The sequence below is a fragment of the Pyxicephalus adspersus genome, chromosome 2 (assembly GCF_032062135.1).
Source record: "Pyxicephalus adspersus chromosome 2, UCB_Pads_2.0, whole genome shotgun sequence".
In the NCBI taxonomy this organism is placed as follows: domain Eukaryota; kingdom Metazoa; phylum Chordata; class Amphibia; order Anura; family Pyxicephalidae; genus Pyxicephalus; species Pyxicephalus adspersus.
Genome location: NC_092859.1, coordinates 40,730,039 through 40,744,915, shown reverse-complemented (window position 1 = coordinate 40,744,915; position 14,877 = coordinate 40,730,039). Strand labels below are relative to the sequence as shown.

General features: G+C 39.7%; 1 protein-coding gene across 2 annotated transcripts in view; it reads right to left on the bottom strand.

The window, feature by feature from the left end:
• Positions 1 to 12,538, bottom strand: part of CAMK2A (calcium/calmodulin dependent protein kinase II alpha) — a 114,798-nt gene extending 102,260 nt beyond the window's left edge. For both annotated transcript variants that reach the window (XM_072400558.1, XM_072400560.1), the window contains exon 1: positions 11,954 to 12,538. In XM_072400558.1, coding sequence (XP_072256659.1) covers positions 11,954 to 12,015 — 62 coding nt within the window. In that variant the 5' untranslated portion in view covers positions 12,016 to 12,538. The remainder of the gene's footprint in view (positions 1 to 11,953) is intronic.
• Positions 12,539 to 14,877: the final 2,339 nt, after the last annotated feature.

The window sequence follows — 14,877 nt, the reverse complement described above, 5'->3', positions numbered from 1 at the left end:
GAGAAACTTTAGTTTCTAATAAACCCTTTCCTTAAAAGCTTAAATTCTTAAAGCAAACATCGTTATTTATACAAATTTACCTTTGATACTAAACTTTTTAGATTCAAAAAGCTATTGTGTAGCTGTGCCTGGCTATAGCTCATGACCTTTCAAGCCTTTTAGTTTCATTTTCCCAGATAAGAGGTCCTAGAATTGCTCATCACCTCATGTAGACATGATTTCCACTGTTATGCAGGGATGTTGGTAAATGTAGAATAGCATATATTGTTCCTCTTTCTTTGACTTTCACGTGGTTACACCTGATTGATCATCTGACTGGGTAAATCCAGAGATGAGAGGAAATAGCACTTACAGCAAGAAAGCACAGTTGGCCTATGCAACAGGTATAATGTCCATCACTTTGCCTTTATATGCTGCCTGTATTCACTTATCAATCTGATCACTATTAAAAGATGTCTTTTCTAATGTTGGGATTACTTGGTTTTGCAAAAATGATTTAAGGTATAACCTCTTAGTTATTGTACAAACTTAAAAAACACATTCAAATTTTCAATTATGGTGAATCTATTGAATATGAAAACAGTTTGTCTCATTTCCATGCAAAAACGAATTCCATGGAAAAGTACTTCCAATAATGTTAAATTACATATGCAGGAGTGGTGGTTACAAAGATTTGATCAGAGCTATTCTGACCTTGGGTTGGAATTGGGAATTTAAGCAATCATGACATGTGTTTTTTTGTTTTTTTTTTTGTTTTTTTATGCAGCCTCAAACAATTTCAGCTGGACTTCACATCACATTCATTACATAGGAAAGTTGGGTATGTAGTTAATGGAAGATTTTGGTTCAATACACAGGAAGACACAAGAACACTGGAGTTCAGGATCAATAGGTAGTTTTCTGTACCTGCACAAATTTTACAGAATGTAGTTGGAAAAAAAGAAAACAAATGCAGCCACCACATCTGAGGACTGCTTAGCTGCAATCTCTTACTTTTTTGTTCTTGGGTGTAGATCTACTTTAGGGTCTGGTAACAAGCACTACATTATACTGGAATCAAGTAATGTAATAAGGTTTGGAAACCAGAATGATTATTATGAGATCTGTATGTAAAGCAAATAATCTGACATTCACTGATACATTCCAGGGTGGGGAATCTTCCAGGTCCATGTAGTCCAAACATTTTCTGGTGAAGAATCAATTACTGCTATTGAAACATGTTGACCTTGAAAATTCTCCACCAGGGAATACTTCAGTGAATATCAGATTTACTGCTTTAAAATTCTATTAACCCTTTTGCTTTCTGAAATTATTAGGAGTATACACCAACCTAAAGGTATATATGCAGGCTTTAGAGAATGGCAGATTTGGCTTTTATGGTTGGATTAAATAAAGTTCATGGGTCTACAGGCCTTCTCCAGGATGTCTGTTTTTTTTGATCCAATAGATTTTCCAAACATTTTGCAAAAGCTTTCTCCCACAATAGGACTGTAGTGCTCCCTTATGGTTATCCATCAGTTTAAACATGCCGGCTTACTTCATTTATTATCTGCAGGCACCCTATGGCTGTTAGAGAAAAGTTCTGTGAAATACTTGTTATCAGTAAAAACAGCCTTTGAAGTTGCTGTGGATATATGAATCCCATGAGTCCCAGCAGAAATGCATGAGCTCCATACTACTTTTTTTAAGTTTTGTTCCGTGTTCAAATTTTTATTCATTTGCTCTGGCAGAAACATATTAATGAAGCTCCTGAGAAACTGTACATCAATACCCTACAAATGTATTATATTTTCCTCTTGCTTTGGACTTTTAAGAAGAATAAAAGCAATGCTTTCAGTAGCTACATAAAAAATAGCATGCCTTGACTAAAATATGTAGCTACTGTATGCATTTTAAAGTATTTCTAATTGAAGTTGAAAAAAGCTACAACCACTGTTAGGTTTTTCATGAAATGCCATTAGTTAGATTTATTTCTTTTTCATGTGTATAAAAAAACAGAAAGTGAGAGGAAATATCCAAAATGATGTATAGCCTTTAATTTTTTTTTTTATATATTAGCCTATTAGCCTATATAGCCTTTATTTCTGTTCTGGACACTAATCAAAGGTTTGGCTATCACCCTATTTTAAGTCCTTTTAAATCTTTTGTCTGAAGGTGCTGAAAAACTTGGGAGCAGGTAAAAATGTCAAGTTAGGATGCATTTCAGCATGCCTCTTTCCAGCACCCTGAAAGCAGAACGAAAGTAAAAAAAAAATACACTTATCTTTAATCCCGAAGATACGTCAGTCCATAGTTCTCCCCAGAGGTTTTTAGCCGGTTGCTCCGCCCGGCTACTTTGAATACCCCGCCCAGCTCTCGGCAGCTCTCATCCTGGCATGCACGGATCTCAGTGAGGCTGCTCTGTGTTATCCGTTCAGAGGATTGCTGCTGATCAGAGGTGAGCACACAGTTCAGCCTTCATGTGAAGGAGACACAGGCAACCCCGTCCCCATCTCATAGCACAAGCTCTGCCTGTGAAATGTATCCACCTCTAGCTCTGCATTCCGTTCTGCATCCTCCCAGCTCTCTGTGTACAAACCTCCATATCTCCTAATATGTATGTCACAATGACCTGTAATTTTCAGGGTGTACAGGGGACCCTCATAGATATTAGTTATAACAATTTCAGCCCCCCAGCTGTAAAGAATTTCAAGATATAGGGGTTACAAATGTAAATTTTGTAAAAGTTATGTAAATTGGACTTTGGGGTTGCTGTTTCTGAGGAAAGTGCAACTAGGAGTCCTAAATTGAAAGTGCAAATTGGGGACCCCGGAGCCATTAACATAGCAAGGAGCATTGGGGTGGGCCTAAATATATACCTACCTGTCATAAATCTATACCTATAAAACTACTGTCTGCTTCTCTTCTTTGTACACCAATTTCTCCTAGGTGGGGGGTACAAAACTGAAAATATAGGTGCAAGTGGCAGGCACATTCTCCCCTTACAATCTCATTACTACAGCATCATTAGAACATAAAACACTCTGCCCATTACAATGGACTTCCCTGCCCTGTTACACATTCCTGTCCACTTATCTAACATTCTGAATTTCAATCGGGGAATGGGGAGGTGTAAGAAACCAAAAATATAGGTACAAGTGGGGAACATCAGTGACTAACATCCCCTAAAACTTCATCACTATGGCATCATTAGAACTCTGCCCACTGAATGTCATTGAGGTTGAGGTACTGGAAGGTTACAGTCATGTGTAACAAGACAGTGCATTTTGATGGACAGTTTTTTTTTTTTAATATTGTAATGATGCCATGGTGATGAGTAATTTGATTAGTGTCTCCTCGTGTCTCGCACTTCCACCTATATTTTTGTTTCCCTGCACCTCTTAATTCTGGAGAAATTGGGGTTGAGGTAAGATGCAGACAGATATGTGTAACAGAGCAGGCAGCACATTTTGCTAGGTAGAGATTTATGTTCTCATAATGCCATAGTAATTACATTTTAGAAAGGTTTAGCCACAAGTGTCCCCCACTTGCTCCTACAGTTTCAGTTTCCTATGCCTCCATGTGTACCTTAAAAATTTCAAGTTAATACAACCAACGGTTTAGAAGATATGAAGGTTTGAACACAGCGAGTTGTTAGGCTGCAGAATATGACAAGCAGCTTTTACACTCACATTGCTATCACACTGCGCTGCTGATGACATTACACACTGCGGATAAACGTCACAGACAGTGTTTTTATATAGAATATGGACAGTGATGAGAGGGGGTCACTGTCTGTCTTGTCCCCATCTGATATCACATGCATGATGCTATTAAAGCATCTCCACGTTTTTAACATTATATTAAAGAGTGACTTTCTCTGTTATGTAATGGAAAAATGTGCGTTTTTTGTTTTTACACTTTTGTGGAGAGGACCTCTCCCCTTCAGTCTTCACTTCCATTTCGGTAAAGACCAAAGGGGAAATCCACAGCCTCCAGGGATATTTGTGTCCTATTATGCTTCTTGTGTGCATGCACCTTCAGAGGATTTCTTATAATGTAAAAAGTGTTCAATCTCATGCATGCGCAGTACAAGTGAGCATCAAAGAAAAGGTGGAAGCTGTGCCAGCATGGGCCTGCTGGGCTAATTTTGTAAAAGAATCAAGTAAAAAAAAATGTTTTCACAAAAGTTCACTTTAACTAAATATAGACACAGGAGCACATCTGAAGTTAGGCTGAATTCACACCGGCAGTAAGGTTACATTTGCATTTGTCCATTCCTCATGCCAGGAACCACTGCTGCTTAAAAAACTTCTAGCTCTGAAAAAGCCCAGCACTTACAGCCTGTTACCAATCCTAGGTGCCCAGCACTTACCGCCTGTTACCAATCCTAGGTGCCCGGCACTTACCGCCTGTTACCAATCCTAGGTGCCCGGCACTTACCGCCTGTTACCAATCCTAGATGCCCAGCACTTACCGCCTGTTACCAATCCTAGGTGCCTAGCACTTGCCGCCTGTTACCAATCCTAGATGCCCAGCACTTACCGCCTGTTACCAATCCTAGGTGTTTTGCCACACCCCCTTTTTTACCACCCGGCTACAGCTTCCTACCACCCGGCTGAAAAAAATTTCTGGGGAGAACACTGCGTCAATCCATTAGGAAGTTTCTTCGCTTGGGTCCCACGTCATCCCAGTATCCTTCTTCGGCCCGGCACAGGAGAGCGCCGGGTGCTGCCATCTTCATCAGTCTTTTTCTGGTTCTTTCTCACACGTCATCCAACCTCGCACTGCGCAGGCACGAGGTTGGGTGATGTAGATGGGGGTGGAAGTCCCAGATCAGGTATGCACAGAAGGAGGAGTCTGAGCCTTCTAGGATGCATGAAGTAGGTATCCCGGGAAGCTCTGCGCTTTCATTCTGTCTTGATTGCCATGGCACCTATCACCTCTAACAGCTGCAGCCTTCTCCGCTATATTATTAAAATTAATTTTCTGAACTTATGTGAACACATGAATGTAGGAGAGTTATATGTTCAAAGATGGATGGAAAGATATCAGACTGCTGGTGCTTCTTTCATGTCCAATCATCAGACTGGGGATAAATAAATGGAACACCACTGCATTCCTTGTTTATAACTGTAATAGTGAAAGTGCTGTAATTGGTCTGGCTGAGCTGTACAGTAAACAGAATGTAATCTTGAAACTGAAACGTGCAAATTTATAAATGTCTTTTAATAAAAGGTGCCAGGTCTTATATTTACTACAATGGTTGATTCCCCATAGCCTTCCCATGTTCCTATTCATGTACATACTCTCTGATGGTTTGTTTTTGTACAACATGGGCACATCCCTCATCTGAGAAAGATATTGTAGGCAACAAAGATTGCATTCTTGTGCCATATTTGAGGTGATCTGTCTCTTTCAGGGGGTATCTACTATGACTTTGTGGAATACAGTTATAGTAAAGGTGCCCACAATCCCCCAGTGGCCATTATGCTGTCAATAAATCATAACTTCTTACTCCGAGACAAGAAAATATAACATATTCTACTAATTAAATTGTTGTATCTAAAATAAGACATCTGGCTATCTAGAAATATAGAATATAATATCCGTTGTAGTTAGCCTAGGCAGTATTTGAAAGATTTATTGTCTTCCATTTTACAGCCCACACATATATCTATATGTGCTGAGTCTGCATCTCTTTGACAAGTTGTTGCTCCTTGTGTTGATCTGTGGATGATAACAAGCTATTGCATATAATCTGAAAACAAGAAGAGTGCGCTAGCATAGCATTTAGATGCAAATGCGTTGGAAAATACAGCTACCATTTTCACAGCTAGTTCTGTCTTCTACCACTCCTAAAACTACACTGAACCTCATAGTGCTGGTCTACACAGCTTTTGTTATCAGTTAACATGAACCTGAACTCCAGTAAAAAAGTAAATTAAAATTTGCTCTTGTATAGGGGACATCTAGAAATGTCTGAGGTGCCCAAACAATTCCCTGAAAGCTTTGCCTTTTGTTTTCACTTTCTCCAGAAAATCAGCACTTCCTTCAAAGTGCCAACACTCTCGCTGCTTTGAGTCTCAAATCTGCAGTGTGAGGCTCTGTTTCCTCTGACTGCTAAGTTAAAAAGATTTGAAATGAAATTTAGTGATGTCCCCACTGTGCAGTACAAGGATTCTTCTTTTGGCCTTCCTTAATTCTACGCATTTGAGCTTTTTAAATCTTAGTTGCATCTTCTTAAAAAAATACTAATTATCAGTCATCTGGGGGTAGCTCTGACATGAGATACAATGAGAATACAAAAGAGCTTGAAGCAGCTAAGGAGCAGCTTGAAGAAACTATTCTTAAGTATTTACCTAGGTATGGCACTGGGCACTGTCTCGTCTCCTTTTAGTTCAGATCAACAAACACATATTCCTATTTAGGTCTGCTTAAGTACAGGGGTCATCATTGGCTGGGCCCCAATAAGCACAGACAAAAGTCACTGATGTATCAATGAGCTTGTCTACATGTATGGTTGCAGGCAATGTTATGGGTGGCAGATAATATGGGGCTCGGTAAAGCCAAAATCACTCTTGACTTTTTACTACTGCAATGTCACACAAGAGAGTCTCATTTTTATGTTATATCCTTTACAATGCAAAATAAATGGGAACTCCAGAGGTTAGAGCAAAACTTTATTGTTGTCATGGCAGCTGTGTTGAGCTAGTAACCACAGGTGCAGTGATCTTAAAACGTAAGTCCCTGACAGATATCAATACATTAGTTGGTAATTCAACCTAATATCAAGGGCTGTATCACCTTGGGTTGGTGGAAATGGAAACCCCAAAATTTTCAAACCATGATAATATAAAAAAGTTGTGCTTTTATAAACCAAATGAAAATTCAATTTACCTTTGCTAAATATACCGTATTTTTCGGACCATAAGACGCACTTTTTTTCCCCCTAAAGTGGGGGGAAAATCAGGGTGCGTCTTATGGTCCGAATGCATATTTTTTTACTTACCTGTATCCCCGCCGGTCCCCGCAGCCAGTGTCCTCTTCCTGTGTCCCAGCGTGTGGCACTTGTGCCCGCCCATGAAGGCGGCGCCGATCGGCATTCATTAAATCAATCGGCGCCGCCTTTGTGGGCGGGCACAAGTGTCACACGCTGGAAGACAGGGAAACACAGAGGAGGAACACAGACAGAGGCAGATAGCAGCCAATGTCTGTGTTCCTCCTCTGTGTCCCAGCGTGCGGCACTTGTGCCCGCCCACGAAGGCGGCGCCGATTGATTTAATGAATGCCGATCGGCGCCGCCTTCATGGGCGGGCACAAGTGCCGCACGCTGGATCTCAGGGGAAATCAAATGAATTTTTTTTTTCTTGCTTTCCCGTGCGGAAAACCTGGTGCGTCTTATAGTCCGGAGCGTCTAATGGTCCGAAAAATACGGTATTTCAGGTTCATCAAAACAAAAGTAGTACAAATTATTATAGCCTATTTTATTTCAAAATTCTACACAATCTGAGTGAAAAAATCTGTCACCTGGCAACATGCAGAAAAGAAGGACCCTTGCTCTGTATGGAAATAGTGGTCTCTCTGCAGGAGTCTGACACATCCCCCATTGAGTCACAGTTATCCAATCAGCACAGAGCATTTGGACTTTTTCAGAAGGACCGCTGCTTCCACATAGAGAGCAAGGATCCTTCTGTTCAGCATGCTAACACTTTTTGTAAGATTTTGCCCACATTTTTATGCCTCTGGAATATTTGTAGCTAATTTCTATTTAAACTAAATTACATTGAAGATCATTATGGCATCAAATAATGGATCTGATGACAAACTGATTGAATAATTTCTGCCTGCCCCTTATTTATACAAAACAAGGCATTTATAGGATACCAAGAAAACAAATTGCTACACTGTTTTTTTAAAGAGCTTTATGGTCAGGGCAATAAAGGCTCAATAAGCACTCAGTGTTTGGATTACATTTAGACTGCAGAGCCATGCTGAGTCAAATTTTCTCTTTCTTCCACCAGCTGAAGGATAACCACCCTACCCTTCTCAGCAGACTTGAGATCCAATTGAATGCAAATAAACACACACAAAAGACACAAAAACTTTCAAATGTCTGGTTAGCGTGCCATCCTATTTTGAGTGACTTTTCGATGCTGAAAAATCTGCAACCCATCAACCAAGAAATGGCAAAGTACTATGCTACTCCTCTCTTAAAGCTTTAAGGGTTGTTTGAGAGCAGCGTGGGGTCTCCTATTAAGGCTTTCTGTGTTGGTTGTCATTACACTGCAGTGGGTGGGAAGAGGCTGTCAGAACATCCATTCTATCTGGGGGTGTATAAAATTCATTTTTCCTGCCTGTACGCTTTAAAACCTGCTTCTCTCGGGGGCTTAACCATCAATTCTCAAATTAACGACTGTCCAAATGTCACTGGGGACTGAAAATAGCTGTGCTGGAGCCAATTAAACCATCCTATGGAAATGACCTCTTTGGTATTGAACCTGGTAAAAGCAATGGAATTTTTGTCACTTTCAACGCACAAAAGGGAGGGGGTGGGTTTTTTCAGCACAAGAAAAGAAAAACCTGATTAGCCAATCTCAGTACTCTGGGCTAAAGTACTGCTATAAATTCCAAGATTCATACACACACCCTCAAGCAGGTAGAACAATATGCTGTTGTAAAAATGCCAACATATTGTGCAAATACATAAGTTAGGGAAAATATATTGTTATCTGTATGAGCTAACTTTGCATCTGTAGTTCAGATCAGATCATTTCTTAGGCTCCTAAGCTACATACACACATACTGGATAATTGTCACTCAAGACGTACTATGAAGATCATCATGGGTGAAAACGCTACCATGTATACAACACTGATGTTGTTTAGCGATCCACTGTGGCATATCACTAAACATCTGACTGAGAATGACCGCCGTAATTTTCTTTAGAGGAGGACGCAGCGGGGGATGCCCCTCACTCATCCTCCCCCCTCCACTTTTCATGGAACTGAACAGTGCTGTGTGTACAGGACTCATTTGTTCTACTGTCACTGGAAACTAGCACAAAAGATGATTTCTAGTGGCAGAAATTTAAGATGTGTACATAGTTTAAGATAAAATGTTGATACCCTAAAGCAAAATTTTCTTAAAAGATAAATTGTCACCAAATGCAATCATTTGTTCATTTACCAGTTAGTTAACTTGAGTCTGATGTCATTAAGGTGTTAAAATAAAAATTTACCTAATTTAACTAATAGGGGTCCATTTATAAAGCAGAGAATCTAACATTGACTGAAATTATTCCCTGGTGGATAATCAATTACTACCATTGAAACGCATGCACCTGGAAGATTTCCCAGCAGGGAATGAATCAGGGAATGTCAGATTTTCTGCTTTAAAAAAAGACGCTACAATGTAAGTTGTTTGCATAACTTTGATGTCAAGCTATGGGGAAATGTTCAGTGTTCGTCACTTTAGATTTAAATAAAAGTTACCATAAAAGAAAAAATAACTTTCTGTGCAACATGTTCATAAGACCATGCCAAAGGTGACCTCTTGTGACTTGATTGGCTCTTGATTGGAAACTAAAGTATTTTCATTGATTTGATGTCTTCATTTAATTGATTGAAATTATTGCATAGGGTATGGCTAGCCTAAACTATTTTGTACCCATACCGTACAGGTTTTTTTTCACAGACTTTAGGAAATTAAAAGGCAATTATTAAAGTAGCCCTGCAATCACTCCTACACTGTGAACAGTGTATGTAAATTTGACTTGGTATGAGCATTTTGTAACCTCACACCTTATACAGAAGAGCTCAACCTGGAGGAGGGGAAAGCAGCACAAGAAGCCCATCAGTTGAGCTGCAGTAGAAAGATAATGTTCATAGGCAGAGAGATTTGATTGAATGATTAGTTAAACATTCTGCTGCTTCTTCTTTCCCTGGTTAGTGTGGGGGTGGAGAGGAGACCTGCAAGTGAAAGGTAAACTGCAGCACAGATATCAGGTTCCCTCTCTTGCCATTCAGTATGGAGGAGCTGTATAAATCGCAGGACTGTATGGTGACAAATACTCAATCATTGACAGATTTTATATATGTTCTATATCCGTGCATGTGTAGCTGTTTGCATGAGGTTCAACCGTAAGTTATTTTGGGAATTGCATATTTAGAAGTCCATAATCAAAGGTGAGCTGACAACAGAGGCATTATTTAATAAGCAAAGAGAATCAAGATCAATAGACCAACTGAAAGTTGTGTTAAATATTTATTAAGTGAAGAATCGTTATCAACAATCAACAATTTACTTTAATTGCTCTAATTTATTGAAAGGTAAAATTTGAAAGGTGCTATGGGCAGCTGTGCTTTGGTAATTAATCAATCTCTTAGCCCAATTACATAAACCCACTGGCATGTCAAAAATACTTTGACTTTTTGGTCCCCTATAAAAAAAACAAAAAAACTCATATCCAAATTGCTGTTTCAGCTTGCTTGATTTTTTTTCAGTACCATATATTCTGTACATGACCATAACAAATACATCGAGCCATTTATTCTTCACAATGCATTCACAGATCCTATATACGTGAATTTGTAATGCATTTCCAGGTATAATTAGCATAATATGTCTAAAGATAAGCTGCAATCCTCGAGGGATCATCTGGGCTCTATCCATGAACAGTTACACAGTGATATATATCAGGAAATGCTGTCAATCTTCAGTTAGATAGCACAGGTTTCTTGACTTTCTGCCAATTGGAAGGTTTAAGATGTCCTTGATTCTTGTAAAGTTAGCCAATTCCCAGTACACTGAAAAGCCATATGCCACTGACAGTTTTCTAAGAGGAACTTGTCACCGATGGGAACTGATTACTAGACCACTGTGTGTGTATTGTAAATGCTTTTCTGCATTTCAGCTCTAATCCTACATATCACAGCAAAAGGAAAGGATGAGCGTGCCATGAAACACAAGTAAGCAGTTTAAATCACAAGGAAGATTCAATTACAGCACATCAAGCTTAGGTAGGACAGGGGTATGACAAAAAAACTAAAAGTATTAGCATGGAAACCTAGAGGAGTTTGACGGGTATAAGATAAAGCTTTGTAGAGGAAAATAATATATTTGGAAGCAAGTAAGAAAGATTTTATTGACATGTGCCACCTACGAGTCATAAAAGCTCCTGGGTATACTTGTCACTTACAGAAGCTCATTGCCAGTCATGCTCATCAAATAGCACTGCCACACATGCACCTTATAAAATCTCACCAATACACAGCAATGCCACCAAACAGAAGCTCCTAGTCCCAGATACCACCTACAGAAGTGCCTAGTCAACATGTCACCGAAAAGAAGTCCGGATGACACTTCTAGAAGCTCCTAGCCACCAAGCCACCTAACACAAGCCTAGATGCCACCTTTATGAGAACTTAGTCAGCGTGCCACTTAACACAAGCCCACATGCTGCTTCTAAAAGATTTTTGTCAATATGCCATCTACAAAACACCCCGATGCTCTTTCTAGAAGCTCTTAGTCAACGTGCCACCTAACAAGCCCGAATGCCAATTCTAGAAGCTCCTGGTCATCATGCCACCAACACAATCCGTACATGCCACTTTTTACATGCTCCCAGCCAACATGCCACCCAACACAATCCCACAATCATCATGCCACCGTACAGTAGCCCAGATACCACCACGTGAAGCTTCTTATCAACATGCCACAAGATGAACATGCCTTACGTAGAGCTTTAAAGCCCCACATGCCACTCAGTAGAAGCGCTTCAGGCACAATTGTATCCTAAAGAAGCTTAATGCCACCTTTGCGTTTAATAACCAAAACTTTTCCAAAATCATTACCAAAGCAGGAATAGAAACATCTACATCACTGATTATGTTAATAGATGACCGCCCTTATTATTAAATAATAGATTCCCATTGTTGCGATCTGTAGGGCTTTCATGAAATATGCAACTTACTTTCCCAGTTCCTCGAACAATTGGTACTCCTCGCTGAAACGTGTACAGGTGATGGTAGCCATGCCTTGTTCACACTGCGGTAACCCCAGAGATGTTGGGTAGTGGCAGGATAGAGATGTCACAAGCAGCTGGCACCCTCTTCACGTTGTACAATAGCAGAAGCTCCGCTTTCTAAATACGAAAAGATGCAGTCTGGCTTTTTTAATGAGCTCTTGTCTTTGAATGTGTCTATAGCCCCCCTCTATTCTTCCGTCCGCTTCTTGGCTTCTTGTCGCTACGCTTTTCTTACTTTGACACGTGCTCCACCTACCCTAAATTTAAAGCATAAAATATTCTCACACCTAGCTAGCTCTCAAGTGTTGCTTTGGCTTTTTTATGTCCTCCAGTCTACTATTTGCTTCAATACTGAGTCTCTCCCTGTCTCCTCCTCTGCTTGTATGCAGACTGCCTGGCAGTGGACCCAAATATATATAATATTTTCCCTATGGCTTACGCTTGTTCTGCCCGGTCCCTGCTGCTATCGTGAAGGTGAGGAAGGCAGGGTCTCTGACTGACAAGCCTGCAGATAAGCATGAAGCCGATCTGTCCTCCCAACCTTATCAGCCGTCGTCAGCATCCACATCTCCATAGCAACCACCCTCTGAAACGCCCTAACTCTGTTGCCAGGGCAACTACTTCCCAAACATCATTCCCCCTCTTTACACCGCTCCTGAGTTTGACAAAAAAAAATATTGAAAACTAAGGCATGATAAGTGAGTGCATAGCTCAATCAAAGACACAGAACGAACAATGGACAGTGGTGTGGTAACAGCATCTCCCATCTATCTCAATTAACTGTATGGACAGTGACCCTGTTTTGTACTAGCGGATGGATTGCTATGGTAACAACAGCTTCCTTGTCGGTCCCTAGGAAGACAGGATGTTGTTACCATGGCAACCATGATTGATACTTTACAATAGACAGGTATCAAATTGTTTCCAAGCAACATTTTTTCCTGCCAAGTTAATTGTTCAAAAGAAAAGAATTTTCTGCTCTGCGGTGTTTAAGAAATAGCAATCACTGTAGCTGCCATTACATTTTTTAGCTTTTTACTTCCTGCAATAAATTAACTTCTTCAAGCATCTGGATATATATGTTTGTGCAGAAAGAAATTTATGTATTCTGGCACTTCTCGCATGGGAGTAACTTTTTCATTTTCTTTTGTAAAGACAGGTGTACCTTGATTTGAAAGCCTGCAGGGACAGCAACAATGGCTGATAATTAAGGCGCTTAGTCTAATGTGCGACCTCTTGTCCTACCCCAAGGTCTGCTGCTGTGTTCAGTACTGACCTAAAAATAGATGAAAGTAAAAAAAAAAGGAGAGAGAAAAGGAAAAAAATATATCATGGGTACATTTTAAATACAATAGGTCAGTGGAAAGATCCATTGTGAAATTATAATGCCCTGTACACCAATCCAAGATGTCCTTTTATACCTACAAAGATAAACATATAATGTATTGCAGTTTAACAATCTTTAGATGCAGTAGATGCATTTCTTTTCATTGTTCAAGCTAGGCACATTAGTGTTAGAAATCCAGTGTCACTTACTGCACACTGACCTTTTATCTCCAACATTGCTATCAGCTTTCCCAGCTATCTTCTATGAACTACAATACAATTTCTTCTTTATATTGGAGATGATGAGGTGGTCAGCCTAGATTAACAACACTGCTCCTCCATATATACGGTACAGTTAGTGAGTGTTGTCAATGGGTTATCAACAGAGTGTGTTGCTGGCAGGATCACCAGGTTAGAGGCGGATGTGCAGTACTATCAGGATCAATAGACTAGAAGGGGAAGTGCATTACTAACAGGATAACCAGGCTGTAAGAGGAAGTTTGTTACTAGTGGAACCGCTAGTTTTAAATAATTGAAAAAGCCTAAAAAAAAACTAATGCAGCACCATATCTAAGAACTAAAAAGCTCCACTATTTTACAATATTTTTAGGGTGATAAAGGTTTAGTAAAATAAATTTGCCATTGCTGACCTTCTTCAGAAATAGTTGGTGGACTATACAACCAATTGGCTTTCACACTGACCTAGCACAGTAAAATGAAGGTACAGTCAGAACTCCATACTGCACAATTGTGCTGGGTTAGTGACTTATTGAACCAGAGATACAGTATGACAGCCAGGATACTACTGGTTGCTTATCTAGGGAGAGCAGTTGCACAATATGTAGAGAAGAGAGGTGCATTAAACATTTAGCTTGAAGAAAGAATAGAATGTTCCTCTAATTTTAACATTTCATTTAAAACATTTATTGTGCTTTACCTGGAAGCTAAATAAAAGAAAATGATGTCCTGATCAATGTGGCTTAGGAAGGGGGTTGCAACAATCACCTGACACATTACACAGACCTGGTCAAAGCTCACTTTTATTGAGTTGTAATACTGTACAATGTATGTACTATTTGTTATGTCTGCCCAAGTTTATTTCTTCTAAATCACTTTATCAGTGATTTCTTGTGCCTGCGTCAATCTAAGTTACTAGTGCTGTCATGTCATATAAGTGAGAAGAAGACAACAGCAACCGAGCAGCACATAAAATTAACAGGTCACAAACCTGGACAATATTGAAAATACACCAAAACATACAGAAGCAGTCAAAAGTGCATGAGAAAGTGACCAAGGAGATCCAGAGATACAGGCATCTGAAATTGTATGCAAAGCTTGACTAATTCCATAAAAACAAACTTGGCTAGCAATTGCTACATGTGTGGCTCTACCACCATAAAACACACGTACATAATAAATAAAAGTCCTTCTACTATATGATTTAGCGTAATTTGTACCCTTTGATGAAAACTTTTAAATGTAATAACCTGCTGTGGGGGTTGCTATTGAATGCAGCTTGCCTAACCATGAGCTATATACCCTAT